Source organism: Strix uralensis, chromosome 2 (genome assembly GCF_047716275.1).
Source record: "Strix uralensis isolate ZFMK-TIS-50842 chromosome 2, bStrUra1, whole genome shotgun sequence".
In the NCBI taxonomy this organism is placed as follows: domain Eukaryota; kingdom Metazoa; phylum Chordata; class Aves; order Strigiformes; family Strigidae; genus Strix; species Strix uralensis.
Window position 1 is genome coordinate 115073724 of NC_133973.1, and position 19579 is coordinate 115093302.

A 19579-nucleotide genomic window follows, 5' to 3' on the forward strand; every position below is an offset into this window, starting at 1 on the left:
GGGGTACCTTGGTTCAGGCAGAGAAGTGCTTTTGAATGTACATTTGGCTGGTGTTGGTCACACTGCCTCTTCTTCCTCTGCTCTGCCTTGGTGGAGGGCACTGGGAGAGTTCAGGACAGCATCTCTTTGCCATTCATTTTGGTGCCTCCAATAGTTGGGAGGATCAGGTTCAGGAAAGTCCTTCTCCATAGTCATGTTTAACTGCTCTGGGGAGTGCCAAAACACACTCAAGTCATAGAGAAGAGATGCCTGGAGGTGAAGCATGCTCAACATAGGAAGAACTTAGGTGCTTTTTTGAAGTTTCTCTTGATCTCGTAAAAATTGAAACTTAACCCTTTGAGGTCAATTTTCTCAAGGCCAGCAAACAGCACCCTCCCAGATTTCTGTTCACTGCATAAAAAAACACAGAGATGCTACAGCTTCTCAGTTAAACCATCTGCTGAGGGGGATTTCAAGCCAAATGGTTGAATTTGACAAAATCGTAAGCCATTGAAAACAAGGTTCTCAGTTGGAATGTGGTTGGTAACCATAAGTATCTTTACTTACACCTCCTACGGTAAAGGCATGTTTGGTGTAAATGTGTTACAATCCACACAAACAAACAGAAATGCTTCTGTCAGGCACATGCTATCTCATTATCATCTCGTGACTCCATTAGATCTTTCTAACTCTCTTTTCACATTTCCTTACAGGTCAGCTCTTAATGCAGAACTATATTTGTATTAGAATTGAAATCCAGTGATTTGGGAATTTCCCAGATGAGTTTCAGTAGTAAAACAGACTTAAAATCGAACCCCTCTGGGCTTTTTAACTACGCTTCCAACCTGATGCAAACCTATCACCCCATGAAGTGCTGTTTGTTGGTGTGGACTAGTTACTGCAGAGCAGTAGTCATCATTTGTTTTTCTTCTTGTGTTTTTTAGGTGTGGTGATATGATTGTTGCTGTAAATGGACTGTCCACGGTTGGAATGAGCCATTCTGCACTCGTTCCCATGCTGAAGGAACAGAGGAACAAAGTAACTTTAACCGTGATTTGCTGGCCTGGAAGCCTCATATAGATTTGTAAATCACTTCGGTTCAAGCAGCGTCTTTTTCTAGATAGCTGGCACAAAAAATCTCCTCTATCTTTTTTTCCTTATTGATACAGCTGGTTATAAGCAGGGCCAAAACTGCTGTATTTTCTCTTTTTATGGGCCTCTCAGACTTACTTTATATATCTTCCCATCCTGAAATAGCCATTTCTGTTTGCTATATCCATTGCTGATGCAAATGCAAATATACACAAGCTCACAGAGAAACTCCTACTCTGGTATGGCTGTCATTGAGCTTTCCCTGTCAGGCTTGTAGAGTCAGCAGAAGAACTTAGTGGTTCTTTGGGTTTCTCTGCACAGTCCTCAAGTTATATGTGATATATAAATGTAATAGCCATGTGCCCATTCTTCCCTGCGAAGAGAACATGTGTCAGTACCACAGTGGCACATCTACCTGCTGCTATGAATCAAAATCCGTTTCCAAAGGTACGTCTCTTCATTTTGTGAGCCTTTCCATTTTCGATTCAATATTTCAGACTGATTCAAGTAATCCATCTTACTCATCAGAAGTTACTTGGTCCCCCAAATTTTTCTTGCAGGGCATCAGTGTTCATAGAAAAGTAGGACAAAAGCCTGATATTACTGGAATTTTTATAAAGTGCAATAATTGGACTCTTTGTTAGGAAACTTTAATATATTACAGAGTTTGTATCCTATAATGACAAGAAATGTGGAAGTAATTACTGTTGCAACGCTGGCAAGAGTACATGTGCCCGAGGTCGCCTTTGAGTGAATGGCTTGCAGTATTCAACTTTACAAATGAATGTTTTGCTATGTCAGAGAATTTTGATGAACATTTTTACAAACATCATTTTTACCGTTTCTATTGTAGTTGTCAGCTCTCTTTATTCATGTGTGGAAACAATACTTTGACTTGTACTTTCTAAATGAGAAAATTATTTCCAGGAAAAAAGCAAGCTATTAAGAAACCATATGTTATGGTTTACAGGTGGGCAGGCTAGAAGGAAGGCTCTTTGAATTCAAGTCCAACTGCAAAGTAAGCTGCAAAGTTCACTCTTACTCTGTCACCTCCTGACAAATGCCTTGATAACAAATGCTGAAACGATCTCTCTTGCATTTCAGGATATTACTTTTTTTTCCTTTAGGGAGCACCTGCTATTAAGTTGTCAGTAAGAGTAATACTACTTATCTTGGATTGTATTTAGTGTTTTTACAAACCAACCTGTAACTTCTAGACTTTGCCTTTCCATGATATTTGCAGGCTAAGCACCCATTTGTTTAAGAAAAGAGGGGTGGAACGCAGAAAGAAATGTGCTGACCTGGAGCTAACCCTGTGTGTTGTCAGTGTTCTGCATATTTGAAAAAGAGCTTCATTTATAAACCAGGTTCCTGACATGAACTGATTTTATGAATGACCTCTGTATTGTATTATTAATTACCAGAGAATGTATTTGAGAATCACAACATATTTCAATTGTGAAGCATGAACTTTATTTTCAAACTTAGCTGGTATAATATTGGGGCATATTATCGCATGTCATTAATTCCAGCAGCTTTGTTTTCAAAAGAAATAAAGTTACTCTTTTGCAAAAAAATTGTAGAAATCTCATATGAATGAAGTGGTTTTATTCCTCTCTGTAATGTATGCTATTGGTTTAATTTGATAGTATTAAAATACAAAAGAATGTCCTCTACAGTATATTACTGTACTGAGAATCTTTGTTTCTGAAGCAAACACCAAACTTATTTGATACTCTGATTTGAGAACAAGTTTCCTCCCATCCCCAGATGCTGTTTAACTGTATGCTTTGCTCTTAATACAGATTTTTTTGTAAAGTACATCTTAGTGTAGACTTTAGGGAAGATTTTGACATATGTACTAGATTTCATGTTTTTTATTTTAGAAATTACACTTCATTCAAAACCCTGCAAAAATCAGATTTTTAGATTTTTCTTTTATATGTATATGTAACAAAAGCATGGGTTAGCTTAAACTGTGCGGTTTTGTTTCTGTGTGCTGTAGCTTTTGATCAGAATGTGTAGCGATAAAACCTTTCTGAATTAATTCCCTTCCTGAATCATTTTTCCCCTTTCTCTTGTAGGTGCATAGTTGGGTTTGGTTTTCTGTGCCTTCTGTTTTAAATTATTTCAAGATTTTTTTTTTTCCAGATATTGCTATCTAATTGTATGGTATTAATGAAGGATGAATGAAAATAAAAGTTCATTCTACTCATTGTAATAACTCAAAGTATTGTCTCACTCTTTGCAAAAGATACGGGTTGCTCAATGCAGACTCAGTTTAAACATTTTTTTTCTGCTGTAAGTTATTGTAAATTACAGTTAGTGAATGTACCAAAAAAGTCCTGAGGGCACGCTCATCCTGCCAGGGTAATGTACCAGCTGTTTAACCAGTAATGTCAGCACCGAGAAGTGTTTCTAAAGCAGAGGTAAGATCTGTGCCTTATGGTACTTTGCTGCAAGCAGCGTTTCCTCTTTTCCCATCAATGCCAGCTGGTACCAATCAGCTGGAGGATGTTTCCACAGCATAGATTTGATGCAAGGAGACAGTCTTGTTGGAAACACCAGTTTTATGGCTGAAACTTGAGCCTCCTGGTAATCAGTTCCCATCTCCGTCTCCTGCAGGCAAGTATGCTCTATCTTTAGACATCTCCAAAGCTGGAATGAGTCTAAAAGCAATTTCTTAATGATTTGCAGTAAAGTTTCTTATTCCTTGCAGTAGTTAGTGGGTTATGAATAGATGAGTTCCTTTAAAACAAAACCAAGCCTATGTACAGAAATGCAGAAGAAACCAGCTGTGTATGCCAGTAGGTTATTAGCTCTTGTACTGCTTGTAAGGTAAGAGCCAGACCATCAGGGTTTTGATTTTACAGACAGACTAATAAATTAATTGTTGCAGCTGAAGGTGCACAGAGCTGTTGTGTGAGGTGGTGGACCTAGTTGTGTGTGCTGGACCTTCGTGAGAGGATCACCTTGCCCAAACAACCCTAGGGATCTCCAGTGAATAATGTAACCCTAACCCTACTTCGCAGCGTGCCAATGAAGCGAAATCTGAAGATATTTCATCTGCCACTCTAAATTTACTTTTTAGAGTCAGGAACAACTGAGGGAAAAATTCAACATCACAAAAGAATTAAAAATCAACTTTATTTGCAAATTCTGTAATAGATCTGGGGTGGGTATAACAAAAATCTAAGACTGGTTCTCAGATATGGTGTGACCCAGATAGTATCAGAAGCAAGTTTCTTTTCATTAAGAAGCTTGTCCGTTTACTTCTGAGGTGATTTTAATGGATCATAAAAATTTGTTAATGAACTAAGGCAGGAGAGATCCTGATGAGTTAAAAGAATGAGTATGCCAGGCAGGGCAGCAGTGGTGGCAGTGATGGAGTTAAGGCCACGTGTGTGGCCCAAAAAGATGTAACACCAAGAAAGGCCAGTGAACATCCTCATCCCTGTTGCCTCAGGCAAGCTTACTTACCTAAAAAGTGGGTCTCCCCTGACACATCGAGAATGGAGAGACAGAAAATGATTTGCAATGGCCTCATCACACCTGACATAAATCTGTCCAGCTAATGAAGGGCAATTCTTAGATTACTTGTTGCCCAGAGGATGGAGAAAGCCTTAGACTTTATGCTTCTGGGACAATTCAAATAATGTGGATTAAAAAGCTTAATTCTAGCTAAATGTCCTTCTGTTTGTTGCCATATCACATGGATGGGTCCGCTGAATATTAGTAGTGCAACAGACCCAATTTCTGAGACAACTCAGAAATCAAAAGAAGACTCAGAGTCCAGTCAAAGGTGTGCAGCCTGCTCGGCACCAGCCATGGCATTCCCTGTGCCTGAAGATGTTTTAGAAGGAGAAGGAATGTGTTTGGGTTTGGGGGTTGTTTTTGTTGTTGAACTATGCTGGTAAAGGCTGGCTGGAGGAATCTGTGGGTTGCAAGCACAGCCAAGCAGAAACAGCATGCTCCTCAGCAGGGAAAGCCAAGTTTGTTTTGCCAAAGGAGGAATAAGAGTCAACTGCTCCTATCGCAGGAGGGGGAGGAATTGGGCAAGAGATGGAAGGGGAGAGGCTTTTCTGTGACTCTTAGGGGCAAATATCACATCTAGGCGGGGCTGCCCCTCTTCACCCTCCTTCACAAGTAGTAGTAGCTACCTTAAACACCTCAACTCCCCTCCTGGACCTTTCCTACCCTGCCTTAGCTGTAGCAACCAGCTGTGGAGACCATGGCTCAGGTTCAGAGAGAAGAGGCAGTGACATCGAGGCTGCTTTGCATCCTGCAGCAGCCTGCTGCGGTGGCGAGTATCAGCTTCGGCTACACTGGAGCCAGCGGTCATGGTCTCAGTGGTGACTCCATCTTGGGCTTCTTCCAGGGAGGTGGGCTGCAGAACAACCATCCCCATCTTTTAAGATGCAGCTGCAAGGATTCATGTAAACACATCAGGAGCACTCTTGAACTCTGGTCTCAGAGTTAGGCTTGCCTAATGGAACCATAACACACAGAATAACCTCTGCTGTGTAGGGGCTTCATCGAGCAGCTCTGCTTTACCCCCAGAGCATAGTGCCTGGTGGTGTAAAACCACCACTGTTTCGGCAGCTCTGTTTGGTCTTACACGGCTCTTCTGGCATACCGGTGTTGGCAATCATTAGAGGAACAGCTGAAGGAGAGGAGGCAAGTTTTACTGAAACAGCTCTTTCTTGATGCTTTTGCCTAGTTCATGGACTAATTGCATTCTCTGCAGCATGTTTTCTCTACTGTGCCTTCAGATTGATAATAAACGGTGGCGTATGAGCACTAACTGGCAATGGAAATTAGAGGTGGATGTGTTCTCTTGCATTAACTAGTTTACTACTAGGCTGGACAAGGTACATCACATAAGGGAGATGGTGTCACAGGCAGTGAGAGAATTTAATTACAGTGATGAATTTGATGCTATGATGGGTTTTACATGTAGCAGTGACATTAGTTACTTGTAGTGACTTCATTGCTTAGCAACCTCAGCACCAGGCAGCAAGACCCAAAATGCCTTTTTTGCCCCTAAAGCAGGCAGGTATTGAACCTTAACCAGGTGAGCTCGGGCATTGGACCAGTTCCACAAGCCCTTTCTCAGTGAGCAGCTCCATTAAAGCCAAACGGAGCTGGGTTTGCAGTTTGGACCCATCTTTGTACAGTAACAAATGAAATACTCAATTAAGGAACCCATTTGGTATTTCTTTGATCTGGGACAAACCAAAGTGCTGGTGGCTTTGCTCCCAGGTTTTGCTATAAAGCGATTGCGGAAAGCTACTGAAGAGAAGCATTTTAATCAGATTAGAGTAGATAAAGAGTATAACCCCGTGGTTATACAATTGAGCTTTCTAATCATATTAAACTTTAATACTGGCATCAGTGCCATATTGGAACAACAATCGCAAAAAGCTACTAGCATAAAATATTACAGATCCTTAAACATATTACAGAATGTCATCCACTAAAGTTAAAAAATGTTATTGTGTTTGGGGAAATGTGCCAGCTAAAAAAAAACAGCCCGGGAGCCTGAAGTCCTGTGTACATGTGCAGATTAAATGCAGCACAGCAGAGGCAAGGCTTGACCTTTTTGTTTCTTCCTTTTTTATTAACTAAATTGCTTCTGCCACCACTATTACCCACCTTAGTCCTCATCCACTGAGGTGCTAAGTACACTTAGCTCTTTTTGTAATCAATTAAAGGGTCCCTCATTGTGGGACGCGGCAAGAGGTGGCTTTTCTTTACTGGTGAAGCAGCCCTGGAAAGAAACAGCTTCAGCTCTGTCACACCTCTGCCATTGCAGCCACAGCTCAGCATCCATCGGTGCTTAAAGCAGGAGAGGACTGGAGCCAAGAGCTGAAAGAAAGGGACTCTTAATGCACGTCAAACGCCTGATTTAAGTGGGTCTATCTTCTGGCATCTATGTGTTCTCACCAATTTCAGTTTCCCCTGTGATTCAAGTTTGCGAGTACAAAGGACCCCCCCGCTTGGAAATGGTGGCCCTGCACTGAAACTCTGCCCGTGGCTGTAAGTCCTGCACTATGCCTTCAGGCTGCAGCAGCCTTGAGTCGCAGCAGGCAGTCATGCTGTCCTTCCCCATGTGAAATGGCCAAGCAATAACTCAGAACCAAAGGTTTGGGTTCTTTCTTCTTCTCTCCGCCTGGAATTTCCTCTCCCCACAGGCAGGCTGGAGATGCTACACAAGCCGTTTAAATTGAATACAGTCAAGGTAGCAAAGACATTAAATTGAAACCACATGGTGTGAATGCGGCTGGCAGCTTAGTGTGGGGTGATGTCCATGAGGGCAGTCGGCACGGGCCAGGAGCCACCCTCATCCAAGGGTCCCAGGACAGCTGTCTGGCTGTGGTGGGTTCTTCTGTGCCCTTGGAGTGAAATGTTATTCTGCTGAATATTCTGCATCTCACAGAGTCTTTCTCATCCTTAAACTAAATAGCATTTACCCTTTCTTCACAAGTTTTCTGCTGGTTTTTCTGATCTTTTTGTGTGGTCCCTGTCCCGTTGCTGTGATGCTCAGCTGCTCTCCTGACCCTTAAAGTGCTGCTTTGTCCAAGGCATCTTCCAGCCTGTTAATGCTTCCTCCAGGCTCAGAGTGTCTCTGCATCATCCTCTGACAGGTAGTGTGCAGTCTGCCGCATGGGGAGGCCTCAGGGGTATTTTGGGCTTTCCTTCGCTGCTGGCACTGTTGACGCTGGGGGTGCAGCTTGGCACTGGGACAGCTGCTGGGTTTGCTGCTCCCCACCATGGGGGAAGCATCCAGGAGAGGTCCTGGAGAGGTCCCCCACCTCCAGCACCCACCCCAGCACCCCACACACCCTCAGCCCCAGGGCAGTGGGAGGGGACCACTCTCTGACAGCCCGGGAAGTTTGGTTCTTTGTGTTTCTTTGTGATTGACGCCCTGGTAATTATGCACCTTATGAAGATATGCGATGTAATCATACCCTTCTAAAAATGCCTTGGATTAAAAGCTTTTCCTGGGTCTTTAGGTGATGGGTCTGCAATTACAGAAAATGAACTGCATTTTAGCTTTCCACTGAAATTAATAACAGTGGTTCTCCAGTTGACTCCATGAGTAGTTAATGGAACAAACTGGATGATTCACTACAATATGGGTTTTAAAGCTATTTGAGAGAGATTCTGTGTTTCAAATAGGAAAATAATTCACACGATGCAAAACCATTTTGTTCGCATCTTTGTGAAATAATGGCTCCGTGTAGCTTCGAGATGTAACTGTTTATTGATAATGATTTCAGTGTGCTCTTCCATCCCTCACTGCACTTGGGGAAGAACTTTGGAAAAAGAAAAACAAGCCAAGGAATTAATGATCCAGAAAAGAGCTACAGCCTGGCCTGAGCTGCAAGAATGGGTTTTACCATAAACCTTGAAAAATAGATTTCTGTGAGTTCATGCAGGGGCAGAACAGCAAATATTCCAAGACTTGTTGAATTTCAGTTACCCCATCTCCAACTCGCCTCAGTTAAACTCAGACTGTGATAATCAGCAAATTTTGGAGTGCTGCTGGCGGGTTGCAACTGATCTCATGGAGAGAGCAGCCAGTCCCTCTCATACATCCCAGTTAACCTGCCCCATAGTCAGGGGCAGAAATAGCTCACGTGTCTTCTGCTGCACTTGCCTTCTTTCATAGCTCCTTGCCCACTACGTGGAGGTGCATGTAGGGCATCACTCTCCTGAGTGGAAAAGTGAGTGGTCTCTCTTTCCCTGGTGCCTTTTGCATATCAGCTGGGCTGAGGATGGACCATAATCCAACTCTGCACCTCCTACGGTGAAACCAGTCCTTCTGCTCCTCTACACTGGGGATACTGGAAAGCCAGGGCAGGTTCAGACCATTTTTCCCATGAAGCACATGCCACCAGCCCTGCCCACTCCTTCAGTGCCACAGGTCACCCAAGAAAAGTTTCAACACCTTTGGCTCCCAGTCAGCAAGTCCACTCTCACAGTAGCTGTGAGTAGCTGCTCAGATTTTTTGGTCAACGTTGTCTCCCATAACCAGGAAGATTTTCTTGGCACTGGCCTTTGCACAGACAGATGCCAAACTGCATCATCCCCATTAGCTTGTGCTGCAGCTGCTGTTTTCCAGCACTGACCACAGTGTTTTTGGAAACCTGTGACCCTGTGCCTTATTCCTCCATGGACACCATTTCAGTGTCCACATTTTTATCTCCCATCCAGTGAATACCTTTGCACTGTGAAGCTAACGCAGGGTGGGTGCTGAGTGGCACCAGCAGCTCCCCAGTCCTGCTTCATTTAGCAAGGTAAGAAGAGCCCTGAGCACACCCCCTCCTGCCTGAGAAGTCCTGTCCTTGCGCTGTACCCTGTAGGGTGCATGGTTGGTCCTTGCTCCCACACACTGTCTCATGCCAGGGGCTGTTCATGTGCCAGTTTTACTGCCTTTCCCCTGGATGATAGCATCGTCTGTGGAAGTTTTAGTACCTTCCCTGACATCGAAAAATAGTTGTGTTTTTAGGGCATATCTCTCAGCTGTCCAGAGCAATCTGAACTGCAATCTAAAGAAACTGTATTTCTCAAGGAGCTTCTTGAATGAAACACTTGCTCTTTTATTTGCTCTCCAAAAGCATCTGCCAGAAATCTAGTGAGACATCAACCATAGAAAAATATTTTTCATCAGCCGAGTCTCCTGGGACTCACACACTCACAGGAAAATATTCCCTCAGGCAACAGCCATGTACGTGGCCTCCTCTGGGTACTCTCTTGGAGGCTGGTTGGCACCAGTTTCCAACAACATGCTCTGAAAACCCTGGCCTGGGCCCAGAGCCACTTGTAACAGTAGCGCTTGCACAAGGATGGGTTTTGGTAGGATCCTTCTTCTCAGCCAGAGTGGATATGGTCAAGAATGAGGGTATGTAATCAGTCAAAATCTCAGGACAGGGAAATTGTAGGTGATTTTCTAGCATATTTTATAGATAATATATTTTTATGACCTATATATTTTGTGTTACCCGTATAACTAACTGTAACTACCTATACGTTATAGGTAACAAATTATAGATACTTACCTAAAAGTTTGCAGCCTTTTGGGTGGTCCAGTGTGGGCAAGACTGAATTTCACTTGTTTGTTCTCCTTCCAGACTCACAGCTCCTCGAGGCACAGCTCTGCTTCCTTACACAGCTGTAAATCAGTTTTAGCCAGGTTAAAAAAGAAAACATTCATTTTTCCTTTACTTCTTTCAGTCCTAATTCACCTTCCCCTGACCTTTTATATAATGTATAACTTTCCTAAAGTACTAGGACCTGGAAAGGACTGACGCCACCACCGTGGACTGCTGCTGCAAGTGACAGCCAGGATGGGTGGTTGAACCCCTGGACAGGCTTTGACGGCATCCATCAGCTATGCTTCTGTCTACGCTTATATAATTTTATTTCTGTGTCTTATTATTTTTGTTGGCAAGGAAAGTAGGGGGAGGGATTTTTTTATCAGGAGTGAAGTCAATCGAGAAGCACTGCAGAAACATCTTTTGGCAGATGACTGCTGCTGCACACCCATCTTCCATGAGGCAGAGGAAAACTTGTCCCAGTCTAATGAGCTCTAATGCGTTTGTCTGGTTTTAGAAAATCCTTCATTTATTGCTAGAATTGGTTAATTCTATTAGCAAATAGATCAGCTACATCCAGGTCTTTGTGTGTGTTACAGTCTCATGGGCTACATGACTATGCTGCACATGGATTATCAACAAGAGGTCTCTGTAATGGCTTGAGTTTGCCTTAATTTGTGTTCTGTTAGCACAAGAAGCCACAGCTCCTCAGCTATTGCTGTTAATCATGGTTGGAGCATTCAAGTACCTGTTCTTTGAAATACAATTAAACCAAAAACTTGCTTTCTAAACAAACTTCTAAACAGAGACCCAGAGCAAATCAACATTTTACACGTGTCTGACAGCCCTGAAAGAGGAGGTTTCAATGGCAACGCTGCCGTTCCCCGGCTCAGAGCCACTCTGACAGCTGGCCCCACCACCACGCCACTGCCTGATGTCGGTGGCCTCACGGGGACCATCAGCTGCCATGGGCAGGCAGGGTCTTCCTGGACACCAGCCACAGCTTCCTCTCAGGGACTCCAGGTAAAGTCAACCGGAGGGAATAAGATGTGACGGTTGTGGCTCATTCTTTGGTTATTATTTTACAAATGAACAGCCCGATGGACGTCTTCCTTGGTTTAGGGTAAATATTTTATCAGCTGTAGCCTTCAGATGCTGCGTTGCTCTCCCACTGTCTCCAATTCAGAGCAAATTTTTTACCAGTCATATGGGTTGCGATGCTGAAATGAAAAACCTATCAACTATCACGAGGGTGGAAGGCTGAACACAGAGATGCCTCTTTGCGATGCAAATTTCCCCTTCGTTTAGCATGATTTTTCATTGTCAAACAGAAAAAAGCTAACCAGGGAGCAAGGAGCAAACCTGGCATGTTGTGACAGACACTTGCGAACAACAAATAAAACGTGCTGTTTCCAGCTTCAGCCAGGTGTGTCTGACTGTCACTCAGTGAGTCTTTGGAAGCTTTGAATATCAGATATTTTAATTATAAATGCTCAGTCAAGTCAATATATTTCTCAGTACAGGAGCAGTGACAGACAAAAAGGATTTTCTTAAAATTCAGCATGCACAGTGACATCCCCAGAATTTAAAAATAAGCACATCTTTTTTTTAAAAAAAAAAAAAAGATATAAAACTCATATCTACAAAACAGGAAGAGCAAAATAGACCTTTGGGGAGACTTCAGCCCAAACTTGGAAAGAAACACAAGCTTTGGAAGTCTGGAAAGACTTGGCAATGTGTAATTATGTTGCGCTTTCATACCTTGAAGTAAAACACAGCTGTAGCTGTGTAACATTTGAGCTACCCGTGACCTTCACAATGGAGGGGAACTTTACCAGACAGGTGTCTCTCCCACCGATGGGCTGGATGTGAGGCGTGAGGATAGAGATGCTCTGCCCAGGCACAGATATCTGTCATGTTGATACCTAATGTTTATACCTGGGAGCCTGGGCTCCCTTTCTCCTTAATGGAGAGAAATGGGCACTTTTAGGTGCTGTTCATCTCATTGTAATGTAGTTGTCTAAAATAAATCAGATGACTCACCCTGTGGGCATAGCTTTTTTTTTTTTTTTCCCCTGTCTTGAAAGGGAGAGAGGATGAGCAGCTGAGGTACCCACTTTCACACAATAGTGTCTAAAGGCAGGTGAGATGAATCCTACTGTAAACAGGGGGAGGAGTTTTCCAAATAAATCAGAAGTAAAGTCCATGAGAGAGGCTGGTTTTGAGACCAGTCAAGAAAATTTAGGCAACTAAGAAGATTTCAGCTCCTTCCTGGGATGCAGGTGGCATCAGACAACATTAAGTACCCATGGTAAAACATAAAAATGGAGCACTCAAGGGACTCCTAAGGGGCGGGGTACTCAGGAAGGTCCATGCTGGGGAAGCTGTTGCCTCAAGCCACCTCCTGTAAGGTGGTCCTGGGTTGAAAATGATGTATCTCAGACAAAACCCAGCTCAGAACTTGTGGTCTGGGGGCTGTCAGGGAAGTGTGACCTCTTTAGAGGTAACATCTGGTAATTCAGGAATGGGCCACCCCCACAAGCTCCTGTGCCCTTGCTGGCTGCTGCTGTCAGCTGCAGGAAGCCGGGCGGCGATGCCAGCTGGTATTAGGACACACACTTTTGGGGTTCCCAGTCTTGCAGAGGGAAAAAATGTCCATCCAGCTCATTGGCAGCTGTGGGGAGGGCCCATCTCAGCCGACTTCACCCACCCAGAGGCTGAGAATCTCCTCCAATCATGCCTCCATGAGCAGCAGGGATGCTGGGAAGGTGATCCCTCCACGTACTTAGATGTTTGCCAAAGCAAGGGCTGGGCCAGCCCTGGAGGATTTTGTGTCCCCTGACTGACACGGGGGTTAGCTGAGGGCCCCACTGTGTGGCTAAACCTGGGTGAGGGGGTCCCATCTCGTGCCATCAGAACCCACCAGCAGTGCTGGGATGTGGACTTTTATGTCAGGCATAAGCAGTGGTTGATTTTAAGGACAAGTTTAAAATAATGCATTGTTTTAACTATCATGTTAATTTGTGGTCTCTCAGAGGTGTTTGTTGCCTGATACACCTAAACTGAAGAAATATCAGCTCCCACCTTGGAGATATCTAAAAGCTGTCTAGACATGGTCCTGGCCAACCGGCTTGAGGTGGCCCTGCTTGTGCAGGGGGTTGGTCCAAATGGCCTTCAGAGGTCCCTTCCCTGTGATTCTGTGAAATCTAAAAATAATGTAAAAATAATACAGAAATGAAGAATGTTCTCAGTGAAGCTTTTCCTGAAAGATGACTCTGGGATTTTATGAAATGTCAATTTTCAAAAATACTTTCATCACTCGGGAGCACTTTCTCTTTGAGGTTTCATCAAAACAACATGCTTTGGTGGAAGCATTCACGATGACCTGCCAAGTTCTACAGCTCACCGAGTGCTTTCCAGCAGAAAGAGGGTGCCCACAGGGTCATCCCTCTCCCATCTGGTTGAACATGGGCTCCCCACCATCACCCCCACCGTTCACCAGCGAGGCACCACCAGGGCATCCTCTCCCAGAGCAAAGCCCCTCTCCCCTCCTGGCCTGCCCCTGCTCCCCTGCCACATGATAGGGACATGGCCATGGTGCCAGGCATCCCTCCATAGTCACCCCATGGCATGTGTCTTTCTGCTTCTGCTTTGGTTTTCATATATGCTACATACATGCTGGCAAGATATAGACAGTGAAACCTCATCCCCTTCCTCCCCTTCCATTGCTCTGCATCTCTGCACCTGGAAGGGAAGAGGATGCTGAAGTTGGTTAGATACAAAGTAATAAGAAAGAAAAGGAGAAGGTGGCAAAGTAATTTTTCCCTGATGGAAAGCTCTCCTGTTTGTTCAGATCATTAGCATATCAGCAAACCCACATAAAAGTACCGTTAGTGTTAATACTTTCCCAAGACTAATTAGGTTTAAATTGGGCAGAAAATATTGTGCAAATAACTAGTCATGCATAAAATCCTTGGTGAAGTTTAAACAGGAGTGGCAGAAAACAGGGAAAATAGTTTTTATTAATGCATTTACACCTTCTTAGAATTTCCCTGAATTGTGTTTTACCTTGGCTATAAAAATGAAAACATTTAAATTTCTTTAAAATTACATTTGACTTAATTACAGCCAATCGCTAATACCAGCAAACAACCCATTTTGCCTACTTTCCAGCATAAATAGCCACCAGCCTCATCATTTCATAAAGAGTTGTTTTTCTACATGATGTTCTCTATGTGCAGAATGTTAATAGCTACTATAGCTGAATATGAATAGGCTTTGTAGCTCCACTTGAAATATAGAAAAATGGCCCAGACATTAAAAAAGATAAAAGGGAAAAGGGCAGTAATGAATTTAGAGGAAAATGAACATTAATGGTACTAGCATTACCTCATGTTCCACATAACAAATTATTGGAAATCTGTCAAGCACACCAAATTATCTACTCATCTGCTGTTGTGGGGCCCTTTGGAGCCATCCAAAACCAGCAAAAGCAAGACAATTTAAGCTAATTTTACTATTTATAACAATAGAACAGACCATTAAGATAAATTAATGTCATTATCAAGTTTCTATGAAAATGACAAATACCGCTATTTCAAGCAGCTTTAGAAGCTGTTGACTATAATGAAATCTGCTGTACAGGTACTAAAAAGAAACACTCCAAGTAATTATTTTCTAGTAGCTTGTTTGTTTCCTTCACATTCATTTACTTTCACCACAATTAGTTCTGTACACAATATATGGTAACTAAACAGTCAACACTACGCAGCATTAGGACTAATTGGGCAATTACGATGCAGTTTTCAGCCTTTTAGGTCCTAAAGAGAGCTAGGAGTAAACATTTTAGAGGCAACAATAGCAGCACCGCATCGATTTGCGGGGTTGGAGTTTGAAGGAATACAAAGCAATGCGAGAAATAAAGCCAGGTAAAATGCTTTACACAAAACAGCCCGAAATGAGATGGTTTATTAAATGATCTAATTGCTGAGGCACCAAGCGTGAGGCTGGACACAGAAGCCGACAGAAGCCAGCCGGGGTTAGGATTTTGGAGCAGGCGGGCTCCCGGGACGGCTGCGGTGCTCAGGGCAAGCGCAATGCCGGGTCAGTGCTGGCAGCCTCTGGCCTCGGATCAGTGCAGCCATCTAACCAACAGCTAGTGTGACACCAGACAGGGGTGGGAAAATACGTGTGCTGAAAAGATTTATGCATATTCTTTCAAAACTTCCTTGGCATTGTAACTCCAGGTGTTTCAGATGTACTGTCCCATTCCTTCCTGACCCTCAGCACTGCTGTTTTTAGACAACAAATTATGCAAAAAAAACCCCTTTTCTTACTGCCAGTCTTGACTTTTTTCTTTGGAGGATAAAGAAAACAGAAGCTCCTGGTCTCTCCTCTCTACCACTCATGATTTACTAGACACGGCTGGGAAGAATATACACATACTGCAAACGCAGCACGGATGTGGCTCAATAAGTGAATAAATTCCAGCCGAAGAGTCGATGTTCAGCTGCATTAACCAAGCATGATGGAGGTAGCCATAGAAAGCTAGGTGGAGATGTCACGCTTTCCCAGGCCAGCCTGGAGGCTTTTTTCCCCCAGCATCTCGCTCACACAAGAGGAAGACAAGGGAGCTTAGCATCCCTCTTTGAACTCCTTTTTGCTTTCCCCATTTCTGTAGCTGCCAAGCTTTTATCCGCTCTGTGTGTGCCATTTCATGCCAGCGACATAATGAAATAATTTGCATATTTGCACATAATTTCCACGCAGCCATCTCCAACTTTAAAGTCCCTGTACGGCTGGGGTGTGGGGACGAGTGTGGGATGCAGGAAGAGCTCACTGCTGTGATGCCGGGGGAGCAGCAAAGCAAAGCTCTGCCTGCATCCTGCCATCCAGGAGCCTCCTCCTTGCCTGGAACACAGCTAAGGGGTTGAGCTGGGGGGTCCCCAAATTGCCGTGGTGGAAGCCACAATCATTATGCTCAGCTCCCTGCCAGAAGGCTAATGCTCCGCAGGGCAGAGGGCAGACTGTGCATGGTGACAACCCATGATGGTGAACTCCCAAGGGCCCGGGGATAGGGCTCCCTGCTCCCAGGGCCATAAGGTGGCCTCCAGCCCAGGGACAGATGAGGAAGGTACCAAACCCAGCTGCTGACACAAAGACCCCTCCTTTCTCTTCTTCCTCCTGGCCAGTGCCTGTCCTGCATCTGGCAACGCCACCGTGGCACATTAGTATCTTAGTCTGGGTGCCGATCAGTTCTGTGCTAATGATAATGAAAGGCAATTAGTCTCTAAAAGCATTATCACAACATTCATTGCATTTATGACATTTTATTAGTACTATCAGTCAGGGATTTTATGAAGCAGAGGTTTGCTTTTTCCTTAATTAGACATTTATGAGAGAATATCAAATCTGACAATCCATTTAGGAATTTATTACAGAATAAAGAGACTCCAGCTGAAATTCAGCTTTGGTTTATATGCTTGTTTTTGCACTGAATTTAACAGGAGCTGCATTTATTTGCACCAGTGCAAATTTCGCTCAATGTCATTGTGATGGACTATGCATCCATCAATTTAGGGAAGGCTGAACTGTCCACCCTGCTCACAGCTGATTCCAAAGGCTGGAGATGCTCAGGCTGCGTGGGGATGCACAAACAAGAGCAAAGGTCCCATGAGCTCTAGCATCAAGATGCTTTTTAATGGGTTTTTACAGTAACCTCCTAAGTTACCTCCTTCGTCACTCAGAGCAGGGGTCAGATGTATGAAATGCTGGATGAGGCAACTATTAAGGCTCCCAAGACAGATGTAAAACCCAACCACGTGAGTGTGACAAGCCAGGTTACACCATCCCATCTGGGCTGCAGCAATTTTCTGACCTTCTTCTCCCACTGTTCATGGAAGGTGAGACATTGTGGCTGGACTGGGCCTCTGTCCCAGCCAAAGCCCACTGCCTCACCTTGCCACTGCCTAAAAGCTTGTCCAGGAGCAGCTGGAGCCCAGCAAATAGCACACAGCAGGGGCTCGGTGAGCTCGGTCACTCAGATTTATGCCTGAGCCCTTGGGACCTTCACTCTGGTTTCTGCCTCATTCCGTCTTTGGCCCTTGTGTTTTGTCCTTCATTTTCCATTATTTGGCCAGATTCTTGCATCGCTCCATCTCTAAAAGATGCTAAAAGGAATTTCTTAGATACTATTTTTAAAATTTCACACCTGAAAGGAGTGACGAGCCGGCTGTTAACCCCTCAGCAAGCAGCTGTCAGCAGCACCGGAGCACTCGGCGAGCGCATGCAGGATGGGGTGCCTTCGCCAGGACTCAGCAGGGTCTGGCGGTCTCCTTGGTGGCCAGAAGATCAGCACCTTTCCAGGTGGCCCAGAGACCAGTGGAAGGCACAGGACAGTTGGGTACTGTAACCTGGACTTCTCAGTCTGCTAGGCCCTACAAAGAAGAGGCTTTTGAATCCCTGAGCCAGATGTGGAACTGTAGGGAAGAGAACAGAACAGCAGAGCTGTGTCCAAGGAGGGATGAGGAATTCAGGGGAAAAGTGGGAAGACATGTCCCTTGGGTAACTAAAGGGCTCTTGTGGTCCCTGCATATCCAACCAGGGCTGAAAGGGATATTTTAACTGTGCACATTGATGACCCTAGCACTGTATCTACTTCTGGCCTCTGCGATTTTGGAAGGTGTTCAATGTTTAAGAAGTGTCCACAGAAAACCCATTTCAAGACTTGGAAAAAACACTGCTATGAAAAACCTGAAGAGCTTATAAAGGATATTGAGAGCTGACCTTGCAACAATTTGTATGAACTTGTTCAGAAAGAAAACAGGGGTTGCAAAGGGACTGTATGATATAGAGAAGAAAGTCATAGCAAGAACTAAGGAATGAAGCTGCAGCCACACAAATTCAGCTTGGAGGTGGAGTGCAGACCTCCACCAGCCAGGGTGCTTAACCATTAACTCTCAGTGCCAAAGGCAATAGCTATCACCAGCTCAAGGCCAGATGCCTGTATTCCCACACAAGTAATTGGTCTCCAGACAGAGGTAAGCAAATGAAATGTAATAGCCTGTGATAGACAGGCAGTCTGCCCAGGTGGTTTGAGGTTCCCTTCTGCCCTTAAATACTGCGAATTTATGAGAAGGATCTGCAGGCTGAAGAACTAGGTCAGTGGGGAGCTCACCTGGGCATGAGCCTAAGATACACTCCAGAAAGGATTGTGATGGAGAAAATGCTTAAATAGCACAACTGTAGCACATTTTCTGATTTTTCCAGACTTTTGGCTCTGTAAATAAAATATACCCTGGGAAATTTCTGAGAAACTAGGATTTTTTTGTGAGGTCCTCTGCATGCACAGGAGTGTGGTGGAGGCAGGAAGGGAGATTTATCATGGGAGCCAGTTACATCCTAAATAACACCTCTTCTTGTTCCACTATAAACAGATGAAACCCCACAGATAGCCACACTCCCCTTTGTCTCTGATAACAGCTTGAGGACAGCTCCAGCTTTGGCAGGCACGGACACTGCACCTGCCCTTGGTGCAGAACAGCAGAGCCAGCCAGAAAACGTCAGCGCTCGCCAGGCGACCAGCCCCGTGTCTAGCACCTCAGCTGCTCTGCCACCGGCCTGGCTCCTGGTGTTTCCCCAATGGATGCTGCTTAGCATTTACTGTATGTAATAGTAATAAAAATTAACACTATTTTTGCAAGAAGACACCCAAGTGAGGACAGGAATGTGCTTTTTAGATCCTTCATCCTGTCTCTTGCCAAAACTGCTTTTATCTGTGTACATGTGTTAAGGAAAGAGACAGACACACACACACACACACAGACGGTGGAAAAGCTGCAGGCATGCTGATGAGGGTATAAAGAAAGATTGAACAGAGCTTTTTCCCATTTTTTCATGCTTTAGCAGGAGAGGCAGGGCAGCAACATCATCATGGCTGGCTTTCCTCTGCTGCCTCAGTTCACCTGGTGGGTCCCTCTGACATGATACACAGCACAGAAAATTGTGATCAGATTTCCTGTAGATCAGGCTGATGCTTTGCAAAAGATCCTGGCTTGAATAACCCAGAAAACCCAGTGGTCACTCATTTAGTTTGTTCTGGACTTTTCAGAGTTTGAGTTTGTTTTTCCTCTACATCCCAGAAGCACAGCCTGGGTAGTGATGAAGAAATCCCCTCCTCCCACCCCCATGAGTATTTTTCCTTTCCCCCTGCTTACAGAGAGAGTGTTAAGCCCTGATGTAAGCATGCTAAGATCAGGGCAATGAGACTGTCTCAAAAGTCTGCAAGAAGCCTGACACAAGCCACTCTGAGGTATGGGCTAGCACAGTAATTTAAGCAGCAGTAAACCAAAATCCAAAGAGATCAATGTGCAGCTCACTGAAAATGGAAGTTTGTGAGCACAGAGACA

At 44.3% G+C, this 19579-nt stretch overlaps 1 protein-coding gene across 9 annotated transcripts in view; it reads left to right on the forward strand.

Annotated features, from left to right (window-relative positions):
• LNX2 (ligand of numb-protein X 2) overlaps positions 1–3301 on the forward strand; it is a 59971-nt gene extending 56670 nt beyond the window's left edge. For all 9 annotated transcript variants that reach the window (XM_074859910.1, XM_074859909.1, XM_074859915.1 and 6 more), the window contains one exon: positions 924–3301. In XM_074859910.1, coding sequence (XP_074716011.1) covers positions 924–1059 — 136 coding nt within the window. In that variant the 3' untranslated portion in view covers positions 1060–3301. The remainder of the gene's footprint in view (positions 1–923) is intronic.
• Positions 3302–19579: the final 16278 nt, after the last annotated feature.